Below are 15,365 nucleotides of genomic sequence, written 5' to 3' on the forward strand. Positions count from 1 at the left end.
AAGCCTCCCCCCTTCCACTAGCAGGTTCCTTCACTAAACAACTAGTTATTGAATCCCTACTACCAGACCCTGGATTGAGATCTGGGGATAAAACAGTGAACAGGAGAGTTGTGATCCCTGTTCTCCCAGAGATTACGTTCTAAACAGGATGGCAGGTCATAAACACACAAATCAAACAACCCATAATAATAGCATGTGGTAAGTGCTAGGAAAGTAATAGGAAACTGTGATAGAAAACAGAGAAAAAAGACATTAACTCTGTTAGTAATCAGGAAAGTGCGAATTAAATTTAATGAGATGCCATTTCACATACGTCAGAATGGCAAAACTTTTAAGTCAGATAACACCAAGTGTTGACTGAGATACAGAGAAATAAGAACTCTCATACACTGCTGGCAGGCATGGAAACTGGAGCAACTACTCTGGAGAACAATTCTGCAATGTCTAGTAAAGTTAAGAGGTGTCTACCCTATATTCTCAAACATGGTCATACACACAAAAAGATATAGATAAAGGCGTACATCGCAGCCTTATTTATAATGTCAATAAAGTTGGAAATAGCCTAAGTATCAATAGGAAAACTGAGAAATTATGATATATTCGTATAATGAAATACAAATTAAAATGAATGAACTGGAACTACAAGCATTAATAGACAGAAAATCTTGAAAACATAATGCTAAGTAGAAAAGGAGAAGGGTATGTATATACCACTTAATGCAGATTTTTAAAAAAGCAACACTATACAGATTACAAGTTTACATACATATTTTTCAAGTATAAAAACTTGGAGAAGGAATGTACCCGAACTTTGAGATTTTGTTTCCTTTTGGGAGGTGACAGATTCAGAAAGGGAACTCGGAGAGGCTTTGATTCCTCTCATATTCTACTACCGTCTCTCCTTCTCTCATGTTTTACTTCTTGAGAGAGAAAAGGAATGGAGAGGGAGAAACTGGCTTCGGCCAGATGGGTGACATTACAAGAGAACCCAAGTTGAAGAAAATGCCCAACAATCTGTCAGCTTGCCAGAGCCTTCATTCTGTCATATACAAATCTTCAGTAGAGTTTTACTAAAATACTCCAGCTTGGCCTTAGCTGTGGTACTGAGGATGGAGGGGAAAATACAGTTAACGCTTGGCCCTCAGGCTAGCAGGACCTTCCAAGGCCAGGTAATTGATGAAGAGAGCATGTAGGGGAGTTCAGTGGGGCGGGGGATAGTAAGCTGTCAGGGAAGTTCAGGAGAAGGATGATGAAAAGGGTGATCACACACACACACACACACACACACACAGTATAAGCAGTATAAGCAGATGAGGGAACAAGGCAAAGTAACTACTCTTGTCATCACCTCATAATCTGGAGAAATTCATGGTTAAAACTGGATCTGTATAAGATTTCAACCTTTTAGGGAGATCTCAGTCCCTACCTCCCCATTACAAGCCCTCAAATTGTATAATGACCAAAGTATTCATGGACCACTCCTGGGCCCTATTGGTCAATCTGGTTGCCCTATTTGGATCAACGCTTGTCAGTGTCTTATATAGTTTCTCTTCATTTTCAAAGTATGTGTATGTAAATGTTCTTAGTAGAATAAAAAATATGAAATAGGAGACACTCACCTCCACGTGGACTCGCAAATATATCCTTTGTGACTCTGTGTTTGAATAGCTGGAAGAACTCTCCATCTAGAGACGAGTATGCAGAGACCCTGGCTCTGGTCAGGCAGTTGCAGGGGTGATGCTGCTGCCACCTTTCTACTTTAGTCAATGATCATCTGTTTCACAGGCTGTTTTTCTAATTACCTCACCCTTCACCCCAGCATTCTAGAGAATGTGACTACACAATGAGAGTCTGTGTTCAAGAGGCAAAGCCCAAGTAGTGTCCAACAGGCTTTGGTCACAGATCTTTCCCAGCACTCTGATTATTTACCATCTCCAAAGCTACGTACTTCTTGAACATGATCTCTTTATTCTCCAGGCTATAAAATGACCTGAAATCATGTTGGTCCCCTCTTCATCCTGGACTGCCTCTCCCTCTTAATAAAAAATGTAACTTTTGGGGTGCCTGGGTGGCTCAGTGGGTTAAAGCCTCTGCCTTTGGCTCAGGTCATGATCCCAGGGTCCGGGGATCGAGCCCCGAATCAGGCTCTCTGCTCAGCAGGGAGCCTGCTTCCCCCCTCTTCTTTCTGCCTGGCTCTCTGCCTACTTGTGGATCTCTGTCTGTCAAATAAATAAAATCTTTTAAAAAAAATGTAGCTTTCTAAATAAAAAAATCTTTAAAAAAATAAATTAAAAAAAATAAATAAATGTAACTTTCAAACAAAATGCCTTTTAAAGAATTTAAGAGTTTGTGGGGGTGCGGGGGATGGGTTAAACAGGTGATGGGGATTAGGGGATGCACTTGTAGTGAGCACCCAGTGATATATGAATTGTTGAAGCATTTTATTGTATACCTGAAACTAATAAAACACTGTATTAACTGGAGTTTAAAACTTACCAAAAAAAAGAGAAAAATTTAAGGGTTTGGGATATTGCCATTTTTTTTTTTTTTTAAGATTTATTTATTTGAGACAGAGAAAGGGGTTGGGGAGAGGAACAGAGGGAGAGGCACAGAGAAAATCTTGAGCAGACTCTGTGCTGAGCACAGGGCCTGACTTGGCCAGATCTCATGACCCTGAGATCATGACCTGAGACAAGACTATTTATTTTATAATAAATTTTCACCTTTTTTCTGAGTCCTCTTCCCTCAGCTAAATGTGCTGTTACCAGAATTACACAATCTGACTTATCTCTCTGAACTCAGTTAATTTTTGGTCACTTCATGCCCTTGTCAGTCTGAAATAGTTGCATAACAACACTCCTGAAAATGCCAACATTTTTGTTAGCATGAAATTTTATTCTGTTTCTAATAAGCAGACTACTTATAAGCCTTGGGTACAGTTTCTGTTAGGAATTTTTGATATAATACCTCTACTACTACCTCTATTTGATACTTCCTCTATTTGATATAGTACCACTACACCTTTGTGCAGTGGTATAAGGTTCATTTGCATAACCTCATTTACTCTCATAGTAAAAGAATCTGCCTCCAGGATTACTCAGTCTTCTGCCTATCAACAGATCACCTTTTCCTTTTTAAATTTCCATGACACCTTTCCCTGACTCTAGTTTCAGCTCTCTCCCTCCTACCTCTTACCTCTTTTAGCCTAGTTCAGTCAACACTCTTGCAGACTATTTCTACCTTTTTTTTTTTTAAAGATTTATTTATTTATTTGACAGAGAGAGATTACAAGTAGGCAGAGAGGCAGGCAGAGAGAGAGAGGAGGAAGCAGGCTCCCCGCTGAGCAGAGAGCCCGATGCGGGACTCAATCCCAGGACCCTGAGATCATGACCTGAGCCGAAGGCAGCGGCTTAACCCACTGAGCCACCCAGGCGCCCCAGACTATTTCTACTTTACTTTCAACCACCCACAACTCTCCAACTTCTCACAAATCATGTTTTTCATCTGAAAATCTCTTTTACAATATGTCAGCACATATCTTTACTTCCTTCAAAGTCAACTCCCATATCTTCCTCACACAGCCTTAGTTAACAATGAGAAGACAAAGAGTGAATGGTTATTTAACCCACATGCAATAGCCCTGAACACTGACTCTCTAAGTAGGAGAGCCCAGGTAGGAGGGGGTCGAGGTCTGGCCAATTCAAACACCCTACCCTCTGGCCACTCACCGTGGTCCAAAAATGTACATGTGATGTAAACTAAGCCAACAAGAATCCACCCCTGGATTTTTCCCTAGAGTTACAGGTAAAGATCTTCTCTTAAGTAATGAGGCTGCTAAACCGAAGCATGTGTGTTTGGGGAAGTTGGCAGGCACTGTGCCCATGATATGACAGAGCTCAGCAGGGAAATAAAACCTTTCAGTGACAGGGGGAAATGGAAATGAGAATGGGGTGCTCATAAAAAGGAACTTTGTTTTTCCTGTAAGATTCTTTAGGTGACTTAATAAAGTCACCTATATCCTTAGGACTTAAACCTCTCCCCCTTGCCCATGCCCACAAACAACTATGATGAAATCAAACCAAAAAAGGTGGGCCATCTCAAGCGGAGGAAATGTGAAGAAAGGCCACCAGAAAGGAAAAGCACAAGGTAGAAGGGTAGGCCAGCAATAATTCCAGCTTTCCTGAGGGTGGGGAGTGTATATAAAGGAAGCAGGGACAAGAGGTTGAAAGACTAGGGCCACATTCACATCCTTCAAGGCCAGGGAAGAACATGGAGCTGGTCAAGCTTTCTAACACAGAATGCAGCAGCTAACTGAATCCCAGATCTCTCCCAACACCTCTTTTCTGTGGAAAGAACATTCAGAATACTTATTTCCCACAATTCTTATTTTGTAACAATGCCCATTCAACAAGTGATCTGTAGAAGTTTAAAGCTATTTAATGATTAATGCAATGCAGTATCAATTAGATGTACTTCCTGAGGTCTTTTTATCTGTTGTAGCTTTTTCTTTTTCTTTTCATGACCTCAGGTATGTCACCCAGTAAACTGCAGTAGTAGTACATGAATAAAACCTTAAGGATTTTTTAACTTTTCAAAAAGAAAGAGTTTAAAGTTGTTGAAACCCCTTTAGAAGAGGCAGTCACGTATATACATTTGAAATGCAGTACTAAATACCTGTCCTCACAGTTTGGTTCTATAAATCAGTCCTCTCAACAGTTACTGCAATTAAACAGCTTGTATGAAATTACTCAGCCCTTGGCCATGCCTGGATTATTGTAGGAGCAAGAACTCCATTCTTATGAGTTCACTATATTATTAGCCTCTTCTACAAGAATGGTATATCCTGGCAAACAGCAGCTTTCACTATCTATTAATACTTATTGAGTACCCCGCTGGTAGAAGCGGAAGACAATTTGATAAGATATGCCAAGAGCCCTAAATAAGCTCATTCCAAGAATGCATCTAAGGAAATATTCTAAAGTGTGGACAAAATTCATGCATGACAATGTTCAGTGAACTGAACATATTATAAGTGATCTGATTTCCAAAACTAATCGGATAGTTAAGTTATGGTATAGACAATGAGGAAATAATAGGCATCCATCAGAAATTTTGTTTATGAGTGTTTTAAAATAATGTAGAAAAAAATGATATAGAAATGAGATTGTATTCTGATATTATGTCAGAAAAGGAGACACGGGTAAATCCAGTTTGACAACTACATAAAAATTTAAAAATTACTTTTATAAAAATTATGTATATAGACCAAATCTCTCTTGCCACTAAACATTAATATAGTTGTCCCTGGATTATAGGATTATCAGTTTTTCCCCCTAGTTCTTTATAATTCTCTGTGTTTTCCAAATATTCAACTATGAGCATGTACTCTTTTAATATACCAGAACATACAAGTAAAAACTGGAAAGAAATATAATAAAATATGGTTATCTCTAGGTAGGATGATAGGCAACCTGTATCTTTATACTTTTCTGAATTTTCTAAATTTATTTCTGATGCTATAGAAGTATTTTTTATTTTTTTAAGATTTTATTTTTAAGTAATCTCTACACCCAGCGTGGGGCTTGAACTCACAACCCCAAGTCAAGAGTCATGTGCTCTACCAACTGAGCCGGACAGATGCCCCAAGATAGTGTTATTTTTTAAAGCAATATATCATATATACTGCTATAGCATCTGTCTCAGCTCTAATTCTAAACCTTTAAACAGTCTCACAAGGAGAGGAGGATTAAGCAGCACTGATATAGATAAATGGACAATAAGCCTGCTGATCCATTGTTTCAACTGGCAGTAGGCTCTTTTTTCCTTCTCATCAATCCTAAGCATTCACCTCTAACTGCCCCTTCCCACATTATCTTACATCTAAATATAACTGCCGTTTGCCTCAGGGGAGCTAAATATCAATGAAGTCACTTAGGATGATCAAAGAGCCAAGAGAAATTGTAACCCCCCCCCCCTTTTTTAAAGTAAGCTCTAGGCCCATGGTGGAGCTAGAACTCCCAACCCTGAGATCAACAGTCACAGGCTCCACCAACTGAGCCAGGAAGGTGCCCTGAGACTGTAAACTTCTGATTACAGTTTCAATTATTGGGGGCGGGGGGAGCACATACTTGACTAGTAAAGAAAACAGAGTCAAAAAAAGGTGGTTTGAAAAAAAAAAAAAAAAAGTGGTTTGGACTGAAATTGTGAGCTTGGTTGATGATTCAAGATAACTTCCCAGGGACATCATCAAATATGCCTTAAAGATTTTTCTAGGCAAGATAGAGATCAGAAGGAAGCCCTGATTAAATGGCTTCAGGTAATATGATACCACAGTTCTAATAATGGTCAGTCAACACCAATGCCAATGCTGAATGCTTTTCCGTTTAGTGACAATGCTGGCTTTGGATCTGTTGTTTTGTCTCCTAAGAATGCCCAATAGTTCTGGGGTGCCTTCAGGAAACCAGGACATTCTAGACTTCTCACATCACAGTTCCTAGCTCTTGGGCCTTCTATCAACCTGTTGCTAGATTCCTGACCCAGTGGTCCCAGTCTCTTGAACATCACATAAGCCTTTAACAAAGAGACGGACAAGAATGGTTGTAGAAGAGCACTTGTAGATGCCTGCCGGAAGGAGGAAAAAAGAACGGTCTATGATTTTTTTCTTCTTTATTATTACATTCTTTAAAGATTTTATTTATTTATTTGACAGACAGAGAGAACACAAGCATGGAGAGTGGATGAGAGAGAAGCAGTCTCCCCGCTGAGCAGGGAGCCCAATGCGGGACTCGATCCCTGGACCCTAAGGTCATGACCTGAGCTGAAGGCAGTTGCTTAACCAGCTTAGACACCCAGGAGCCCCTTTTTTCTTTAGAGCACAAAGTGCCTATACATTCAAAACCTGTGACAGACAGTGACAAACACTCAACACTGTTCTATTTGTATCAGGATTGAACTAAAACATAGATTTCACAAGGCCAGAACATGTTACTATATTAAGGCTTAAGTTTTTGTCAGATTTAAAAAAAAATATTTATTTAAGTAATCTCTACACCCAAGGTGGGGCTTAAACTCGTGATCTGTGATCAAAAATCACACATTCTTCTGACTGAGCCAGCCAGGTGCCCTTGTCAGAATATTTTTAAACCTCAATTAAAAAAAAAAAACCCATTCATAATTACATATTTTTAAAGGATGTTATTTATTCATTTAAGAGACAGAGAAAGCACAAGCAGGGGGAGAGGCAGAGTGACAGGGAGAAGCAGACTCCCCACTGAGCTTGAAGCCCAACATGGGGCTTGATTCCAGGACCTAGAGATCATGTCCTAAGCCAAAGGCAGATGCTCAACCATCAAAGCCACTCAGGTGCCCCAAAAATTATACTTCTAAAGCTAAATTTCATTTATATCTAAGGATATTTATGTGTGAAAAAATTAGATATATACAAATATCAACCCAAGTGAAATAACAAGTAATTTTGATTTACTTTTTTTTTCTTATTTTTCAGTGAGCGTGTAATTGTTTTTTAGTTTTTTGTTTTAAGATTTTATTTAGGGGTGCCTGGGTGGCTAAATTGTTAGGTGTCTGCCTTCCATTCAGGTCATGGTCCTGGGGTCCTGGAGCACACACACACACACAAATCTATTTTATTTATTTATTTGACAGAGATAGCAAGAGAGGGAACACAAGCAGTGGGAGGGGGAGCAGGAGAAGCAGGGAGCCCAATGTGGGGCCTGATCCCAGGACCCCTGGATCAAGACTGGAGTGGATGGCAGATGCCTAAAGACTGAGCCACTCAGGTGCCCCAGTGAGCATTTAATTTTTTAAAAACGATTTATTTATTTATTTTGGAGGGAGAAAGAGAGCATGCAGGGGGGAAGGGCAAAGGAAGAGAGAGAGAGAATCCTAAGTAGAATCTCCACTGAGTGTAGAGCCCAGTGTGGGGCTCTATCCAAGAAACCTGAGATCCCAATCTCAGCTGAAATCAAAAGTTGGAGGCCAAACTGACTGAGCCACCCAGGCACCCTGAGCCTGAAATTGTTTATATGTAATTTTTTTTGGTGGGGGGAGGAGGTACTCAATTTGGTGATAATCAATGCTTCTATACTTTTTTTTTTTTAAGATTTTTTTTTTTTTTTTTTTTTTTTTTTTTGAGAGAGCATGCATGTGCACAGGAGTTGGCGGGGAGGGGTAGAGGGAGACGCAGATTCCCCACCAACAGGGAGGATAATGTGGGACTTGATCCCAGGACCCTAGGTTCATGACTTGAGCTGAAGACAGACACTTAACTGACTGAGCCACTAAGGCACGCCAGTTTTATACTTTTAAGTACAAGTATACATATACTATTTCTGGAATTCTTCACCTTGAATTTTACTGTTATACTCTCTTAAATGATCTCCTTCTAGGTAAATTATATCAGATATTAACAATAGTCAAATTCGGGGCGCCTGGGTGGCTCAGTGGGTTAAAGCCTCTGCTTTCGGCTCAGGTCATGGTCTCGGGGTCCTGGGATCAAGCCCCGCATCGGGCTCTCTGCTCAGCGGGGAGCCTGCTTCCTCCTCTCCCTCTCTGCCTGCCTCTCTGCCTACTTGTGATCTCTCTCTCTCTGTTAAATAAATAAATAAAATAAAACAAAAAACAATAGTCAAATTCAACTGGTTAAACCTAAATCCAAACCATAACTGAAGTTAGATCAAATTAAAAACACATAAACCCAAACTTAACTGCCACCACTTATCCAAAAATGACTTATTTCTTGAGTAAAGGACCTACAGCAAGTGATTCTTTCATAGCAAGAGGTATTTGACACCAGGATTCAGAAATCTGTAACGATGCTATGAACCTGCCCCTTATAAAAACAAGTTACACCTGTTCTGTTAAAGCACTTCAGCTAATTGAAGAACAACTTAACCCAACTCAACTCTTTAAAACTTTCCAGTTCTAGACATTTCCAGGTTGGAAAGAATAGGCTACAGATCCAGGAAGAATGAGGTTTTGCAACTGCAATTCTATCCAATGGCAAGTTATGAAACCTGATTCTCAATTTCCTCATCTGTAAAACAAAGATAATAAAAACCACCTGGGATAGTGCTCTAAGAACTGAAGATGATTTATGTTTACTATCTATAGTAGGTACCTAATACATTATTATGATATAACTGGTTTAGTTTTTCCTTTCAATTCTAATGCTATAGAGACTCCACTGTACTTAATATAAAAATGCATATCTAAAAATAACTATCTGGGGGCACCTGGGTGGCTCAGTCAGTTAAGCATCTGCTTTCAGTTTAGATCATAATCCCAAGGTCCTAGGATCGAGCCCCGTGTTGGGCTCTCTGCTTCTCCCTCTCCCTCTGCTTGTTGCTTTTTGCCTGCTTGTGCTCCCTCTTTATCAAATAAATAAATTAAATAAATATAACTATTTGCCTGTGGGTGCTTGAGTGGCTCAGTCAGTTGAGCTGTGACTTCGGTTGGGGTTCACGATCCTGGGGTCCTGGGATTGAGCCCCTCATCAGGCTCCCTGCTCAGAAGGGAATCTACTTCTCCCTCTCCCTCTGTTCATGCCCTCTCTCAAGTAAATAAATAAGATCTTAAAAATAAAATAAAATAAAAATAACTATCTGCCTATGCATGTACAGTTTGGCTGAATCCTGGAAGCAAGGAAGTTGGTTTTCTAGCACCTCCCTTTCCTGCCTCGTACTTTAAGTCTACTTCATGTTGCTTCTAATAGTCACTACTATGACATCCATCCTCAAAGTAGGAGAGTCAGGCTGCATGGGTTTATAAGGTTCTCATTTCCATGTACTCATTCCTCCCGTTTCTTTCAGGGCCAGTCAGTAGATAAAGTAGGCAGATGGAGACATGCTCATTCATTTTATTGATTTTTAAATTGGCAACAGATATAGGCAAAAGCAACTAGGAAGAACTGCATCATTTAATTAAATCCTAATTAGCCAAGTTGAATTTTGCATCTCCAAGCATAAAGCCAAAGGAAACCTGAATTTTGTATTACTAATGCTTAGTTAATTTCTCTTTTTCTCTTAGAAAAAGATTTTGTTGGGATGCCTACTGCCTCAAAGGAGCATGCAACTCTTCATCTCGGGGTCATGAGTTCGAGCCCCCTTGGGTGTAGAGATTACTTAAATAAATAAAACTTTAAAAAAAAAAAAGATAAAAAGATTTTGTTGGTAAGTCTCCCCTCCAAACTGTCCCTACCCCACCATCTCCACAGTGAAGTGACAACCCTCCATTTAACACCTGTGACTGAGGTTTCCAGTATCATTTGAGGAGAGGAGATCTTAATCACAAAGTGACAGTTCAACCCAGTAACCTACAACCATAAAACAGGCACCTGGCAGGCAATTTTTGAACACGACAGCAAATCATTTTAAATAAACTTGATCCAATGATCAAAAGAACACGAAGGAGTTATGATTAGCTATGAAGAGAGATCCACTTCTACAGGCCACCAGGAGAGGGAGGGAAGCACTGCAGAGATCCTGTACATAGCCCCGCTTTGGTGCTTGTACAGTCCTTACCTGACAGTCAAAGTCCTGGAAGTTTCGTGTACCAGTCTGTCAACAGAAGGCAGAAAACACAGTCAGTTTCCCCATGTGGCTTCCCCAAATGTGCAGCAAATTCAGTTCACAGTGCAAGCAGTGCACGTGCAGCCTCTTGGTTGCCATAAAACTAAAACGGTTCTCATCAAAAGGCTTCAGAGGCAGGGTGGGCTCCTAACATATGTTAGTAAAAGGTGAGGTTACACTTTGGCAGGCTTTGTGTGAAGACAAAGGAAAGGAACCCTGTTGCCCAGTAGTTTGTAGCTTCCTGCTTCCCTACCTAAAGGGGGCAATGAGAACTTGTGGGAAGAGGGTAAAACATGGATCAGAGTCCTAGAGCACATTCACAACCCACCTAGGAAGTACCTGGAAAAAACAGGATTGAAGGCCAATTCTGAGAGGAACATAGAAGGTAAGAGCCACGGTACCAGGAACCAGGAATTAAAGGATCAAGGAGCGAACAAAGATATAGATGGATGAAAAATTGAAGACTTGTAAAATTTTTTTTTTTTTAAAGATGTAAAAAATTTGTTTGTCACAGAAAGAGAGAGCACAAACAGGAGGAATGGCAGGCAAAGGGAGAAGCCGACTCCCGAATGAGCAAGGAGCCTGATATGGCACTTGATCCCAGGATCTGGGATGATGACCTCAGCCAAAAACAGATGCTTAACCAACTGAGCCACCCAGGCATCTCAGAAGACTCATAAATTTAACAGGGGAAAAGGGCAATGTCACTGAAGAAGGGAAAGACAGACAAAACCGGATTCCTAATATGCTGGCATACCTATTCATCCTGTGAAATAGCTGATAGGAAAAAGAACAAGTCACTGAGTCATTTAAAAGGTAGAAAACAGTCAAAAGACCCAAGAAGAATTCACCAAGCTTCTAAAAAGAGATTATATCATAGTAATGTTTGATTGAAAAAAAAATCAATGGCAATGACTGATTGAAAAAAAAAATCAATGGCAATGACTCAGAGGCATTTTTTGTACCATTTCACATCCCAGAGCTGCAAACTATATGACCTAGGAGTATATAATAAGAATAATGAATGATGTGTTGGTTTTTTTTTAAGATTTTATTTATTTATTTGGCAGACAGAGATCAAAAGTAGGCAGAGAGGCAGCAGAGAGAGGAGGGAAGCAGGCTCCCCGCCGAGTAGAGAGCCCGATGTGGAGCTCGATCCCAGGACCCCGGGACCATGACCTGAGCCGAAGGCAGAGGCTTTAACCCACTGAGCCACCCAGGCACCCCGAATGATGTGTTTTAGAGGGAAAAAACCATTGACTTGATCTTTCATAAAGTAAATGCTCCTCCCCTGGAAAAAAAGCTTTTCATTATTTAGAAATCATGCTATCATAACATATTCTATTCTGTCTAGAATGGCTTCCAGTAGAACTGCTACTGGGCACCTTCCCAAAAGCTGCCCCTCCAAACAGGATCTAGATATCTGATCCCAAAGGAGTGTGAAGCACTCCCATACCCCTTCAAGAAGATCCTCTTAGAAGCAGTTTTGTATTGGGGTGCCTCAATGGCATAACTGGTTGGGCAGTCAACTTGATTTCAGCTCAGGTCATGATTTTGGAGTTGTGATATGAAGCCCTACATTGGGCGCTGCGCTCAGGGTGGAGTCTGCTTAAGACTCTTCCTCTTGGGGTGCCTGGGTGGCTCAGTGGGTTAAAGCCTCTGCCTTCTGCTCAGGTCATGATCTCAGCGTCTTGGGATTGAGCCCTGCATTGGGCTCTCTGCTCAGTGGTGGGGGAGCCTGCTTCCTCCTCTCTGCCTCTGTCTGTCAAATAAATAAATAAATAAATCTTTAAAAACAAAAACAAAAACAAAAGAGAGAGAGACTCTTCCTCTTCCTCTCCCCACATCTAAGATAAATAAATAAATCAGAAAGAAAAAAAGAGAGAGAGAAAGGAAGAAAGAAAGAAAGAAAAAGAAAGAAAGAGAGAGTGAGTTCTGTATCACACTCTACACTCCTGGCAGGCCAAAACAGAGAGGTTAAAAAAATTTTTAAGCCCAGTATATAAAACACACACATACATCCACACAACCCAAAGATACAAGCTGTTCTTTCCATAAGAGTAACTAGCAGAACTAAATGAGATGATCTAGAGTGCCATGATCTACTGTGGTAGACATTAGTCACATGTGTCAACTAAAATTTATTAAAACAAAAAAATCCAGTTTCTCAGTCACATTATTCACATTTCAAGTGCTCAACAGACACATGTGGTTAGTACCTAATGTATTATTGGGCATTGCAAATACAGAAAGATTCTGAAAGAATAAGGCTATGGATGAACACATCCTTGTTTCTCTGTAAGTGGCAGTAAAGCCACAATAGATTACCAATCACAGAGAGAGGAGGTGGCACTAAGAACAGCAAAGAGAGTGGTAGAGACTGCTAGTCTGAAATATTATTATTCCTGGTATGAAACCAAGTTCACAAATAAAATCTGATGCAGTCACAGCATGCAAAGAAACCATGCAGATGGGACCATACAGCACATCTTCAAAGAATGCTGCCATTGGCGAAAGGATTATCATGTTCCACGACTCCCACTAGTCTCATACAATACTTAAGAACTTTTTCAGAGAAGTCATTTCTAGTTAGACTGTGAGAAGCAAAAAGGGCCCTCTCATGGACTAGGGTAGATGGTTTCAGTAGGATATGGTCATTCAGTGAAAATAAATTAGGATACAAATTGTCTTCACACTTTGACCTCAACTACATGAATATGTACCAAAAGACTAGCAGAAAAACACCAAAAACATTAACCATAGCAACTATTTCTCAATGGAGAGATAATGATTATAATTTTCTTTATACTTCTCTATAATGAGCAAGTACCTCCCTTTCTGTAACTAGAAAAAAAAAAAAACATTTGGTATGGTACAAAATATATGTTTGTAACTTAGTATTTTATAATATAAGATTTAAAGGTTCACTTAATCACTTGAGAAATAATGTATAATAATATAAAAAAAGATCATATTAGGGGGCATCTGGGTGGTTCAGTTGTTAAGCATCTGCCTTCAGCTCAGGTCATGGTCCCAGGGTCCTGGGATCAAGCCCCCCATCGAGCTCCCTGCTCAGCAGAGAGCCTGCTTCTCCCTCTCCTTCTCCCACTGCTTGTGCTCCCTCTCTCACTGTGTCTCTGTCAAATAAATAAAATCTTAAAAAAAAAAAGATAATAGTGCTTTGTTCCAATTATTTAGAAAGATTAGAGAAAAATCACTCTAGACTGAACTAAAATCTTGGTCATAAAATAGACAGACACAAATTCTGATGAGCTATTTGGGAAGCAGCTGTCATTATATGCATGAGTTCCCCTTCCTCATAACCATATGATCACAGTCATGAGGTATTTTGTGAGTTCCTAAAGCCTGAGAGGAGCACAAAGCCTCTAAAATACTAAAAGCAGAAAGAGGCAATTCTCTCCAGAAATCAAAGCCACTCTTCTTTAATACCTAGCGAAAAACAACTATATGCTCTTTATCCAACATACACAGCCAGACTCCCAGAGAAAAGGTAATAATAATTGAATGAAGATTATCTAACACCTCTTTACTTTAATTCCAGTATAATTAATATACATTGTTGTAGGGGCGCCTGGGTGGCTCAGTGGGTTAAAGCCTCTGCCTTTGGCTCAGGTCATGATCCCAGGGTTCTGGGATCGAGCCCCGCATCGGGCTCTCTGCTCATCAGGGAGCCTGTTTCCTTCTCTCTCTGCGCCTGCTTCTCTGCCTACTTGTGGTCTCTGTCTGTCAAATAAATAAATAAAATCTTAAAAAAAAAAATACAGTGTTGTATTAGCTTTGGATATACAATGCAGTGATTCAACAATTCTATACATTCCTCAGTGTAAAACTTAATGTTGTTTTAATTTGTCTTCTTTTTTTAAGTAGGCTCCACACCCAGCATGGAACCCAACCCAGGACTTCAATTCACAACGCTGACATCAAGATCTGAGCTGAGATCAAGAGTTGTCTGTGTAACCAACTGAGACATCCAGGTGTCCCTGCTGTTGTTGTTTTTAAGACATGCCAGACAGTCTTAAAGAATGGTTTCAAGCTTCTTGAGTGATCATCTCAGAGAAAGGATATGATAAGGTATGTCTGACAATATTTGGCATCCAAGTGTCTGAATGGAGATCATTAGCTGGACCCCATTCACCAGTGGTAAACTGAAGCCATATTCTCTGGACTCATTAAAAATTTAATACTATTCACTGGTTGTATCCTAGAAGGAGAAAGAATTCGCTGGAGACTTACCTATCTCTGGTATTTGAGGTACATGGTTACACTCTAACAAAACTTCTACACGTTTCCAGCTCTGGGTGTTTTTTTTTCTTTCTATCCATTTTGAAGATACCAGTAATTCCATGTTCAGAGAGATTCTTGCACTAAACAGACTTAATTAGCAGAAAGGGATTCACGCAGGAAATTAAAGTAATAGAATTATTTGGGGGAAAGACAGAAAAAAGAATAAGTCAAGAAAAAAGATATATTTTTACTGTAAGTTACAGTCAAGGTAGAAGCCAGCCAAGGGCAGTATTTCCTGGTGCAGCCTCAGAGCCAAATATAGAAGGTAAATGAAGCAGCTCAAGAAGGTAAATTAAAAAAAAGTCATTCTCTCAAATACAAGGCTGGAGAATAAGCAAGAAGCAAGTAAGAATAGATCAATGAATAAAGTATGAAAAGAAGGGGTGGAGGGCATTTAAAAAACAAGTTATTTCTAGGGAGAAGAGAAATGTAGTTTCCCAACATGAGATCCAGTCAAGAGGCATATATAGTTTC

The 15,365-nt window shown here is 39.9% G+C and overlaps 1 protein-coding gene across 4 annotated transcripts in view; it reads right to left on the reverse strand.

Annotated features, from left to right (window-relative positions):
• The window catches only part of NDRG3 (NDRG family member 3), a 77,888-nt gene that overhangs the window by 35,625 nt on the left and 26,898 nt on the right, over nt 1–15,365 (reverse strand). For 2 of the 4 annotated variants that reach the window (XM_045084167.1, XM_045084170.1), the window contains exon 3: nt 10,539–10,574. The exons of 1 other annotated variant lie outside the window; for it this stretch is intronic. In XM_045084167.1, the coding sequence (XP_044940102.1) occupies nt 10,539–10,574 (36 nt within the window). Of the gene's footprint in view, nt 1–1,619; nt 2,009–10,538; nt 10,575–15,365 lie in introns of those variants that run through there. One more of the 4 variants, XM_045084168.1, reaches the window with a different exon arrangement.

This window comes from Mustela putorius, unplaced genomic scaffold (assembly GCF_011764305.1).
Source record: "Mustela putorius furo isolate JIRA1106 unplaced genomic scaffold, ASM1176430v1.1 tig00000743_pilon_pilon_pilon, whole genome shotgun sequence".
NCBI lineage: Eukaryota > Metazoa > Chordata > Mammalia > Carnivora > Mustelidae > Mustela > Mustela putorius.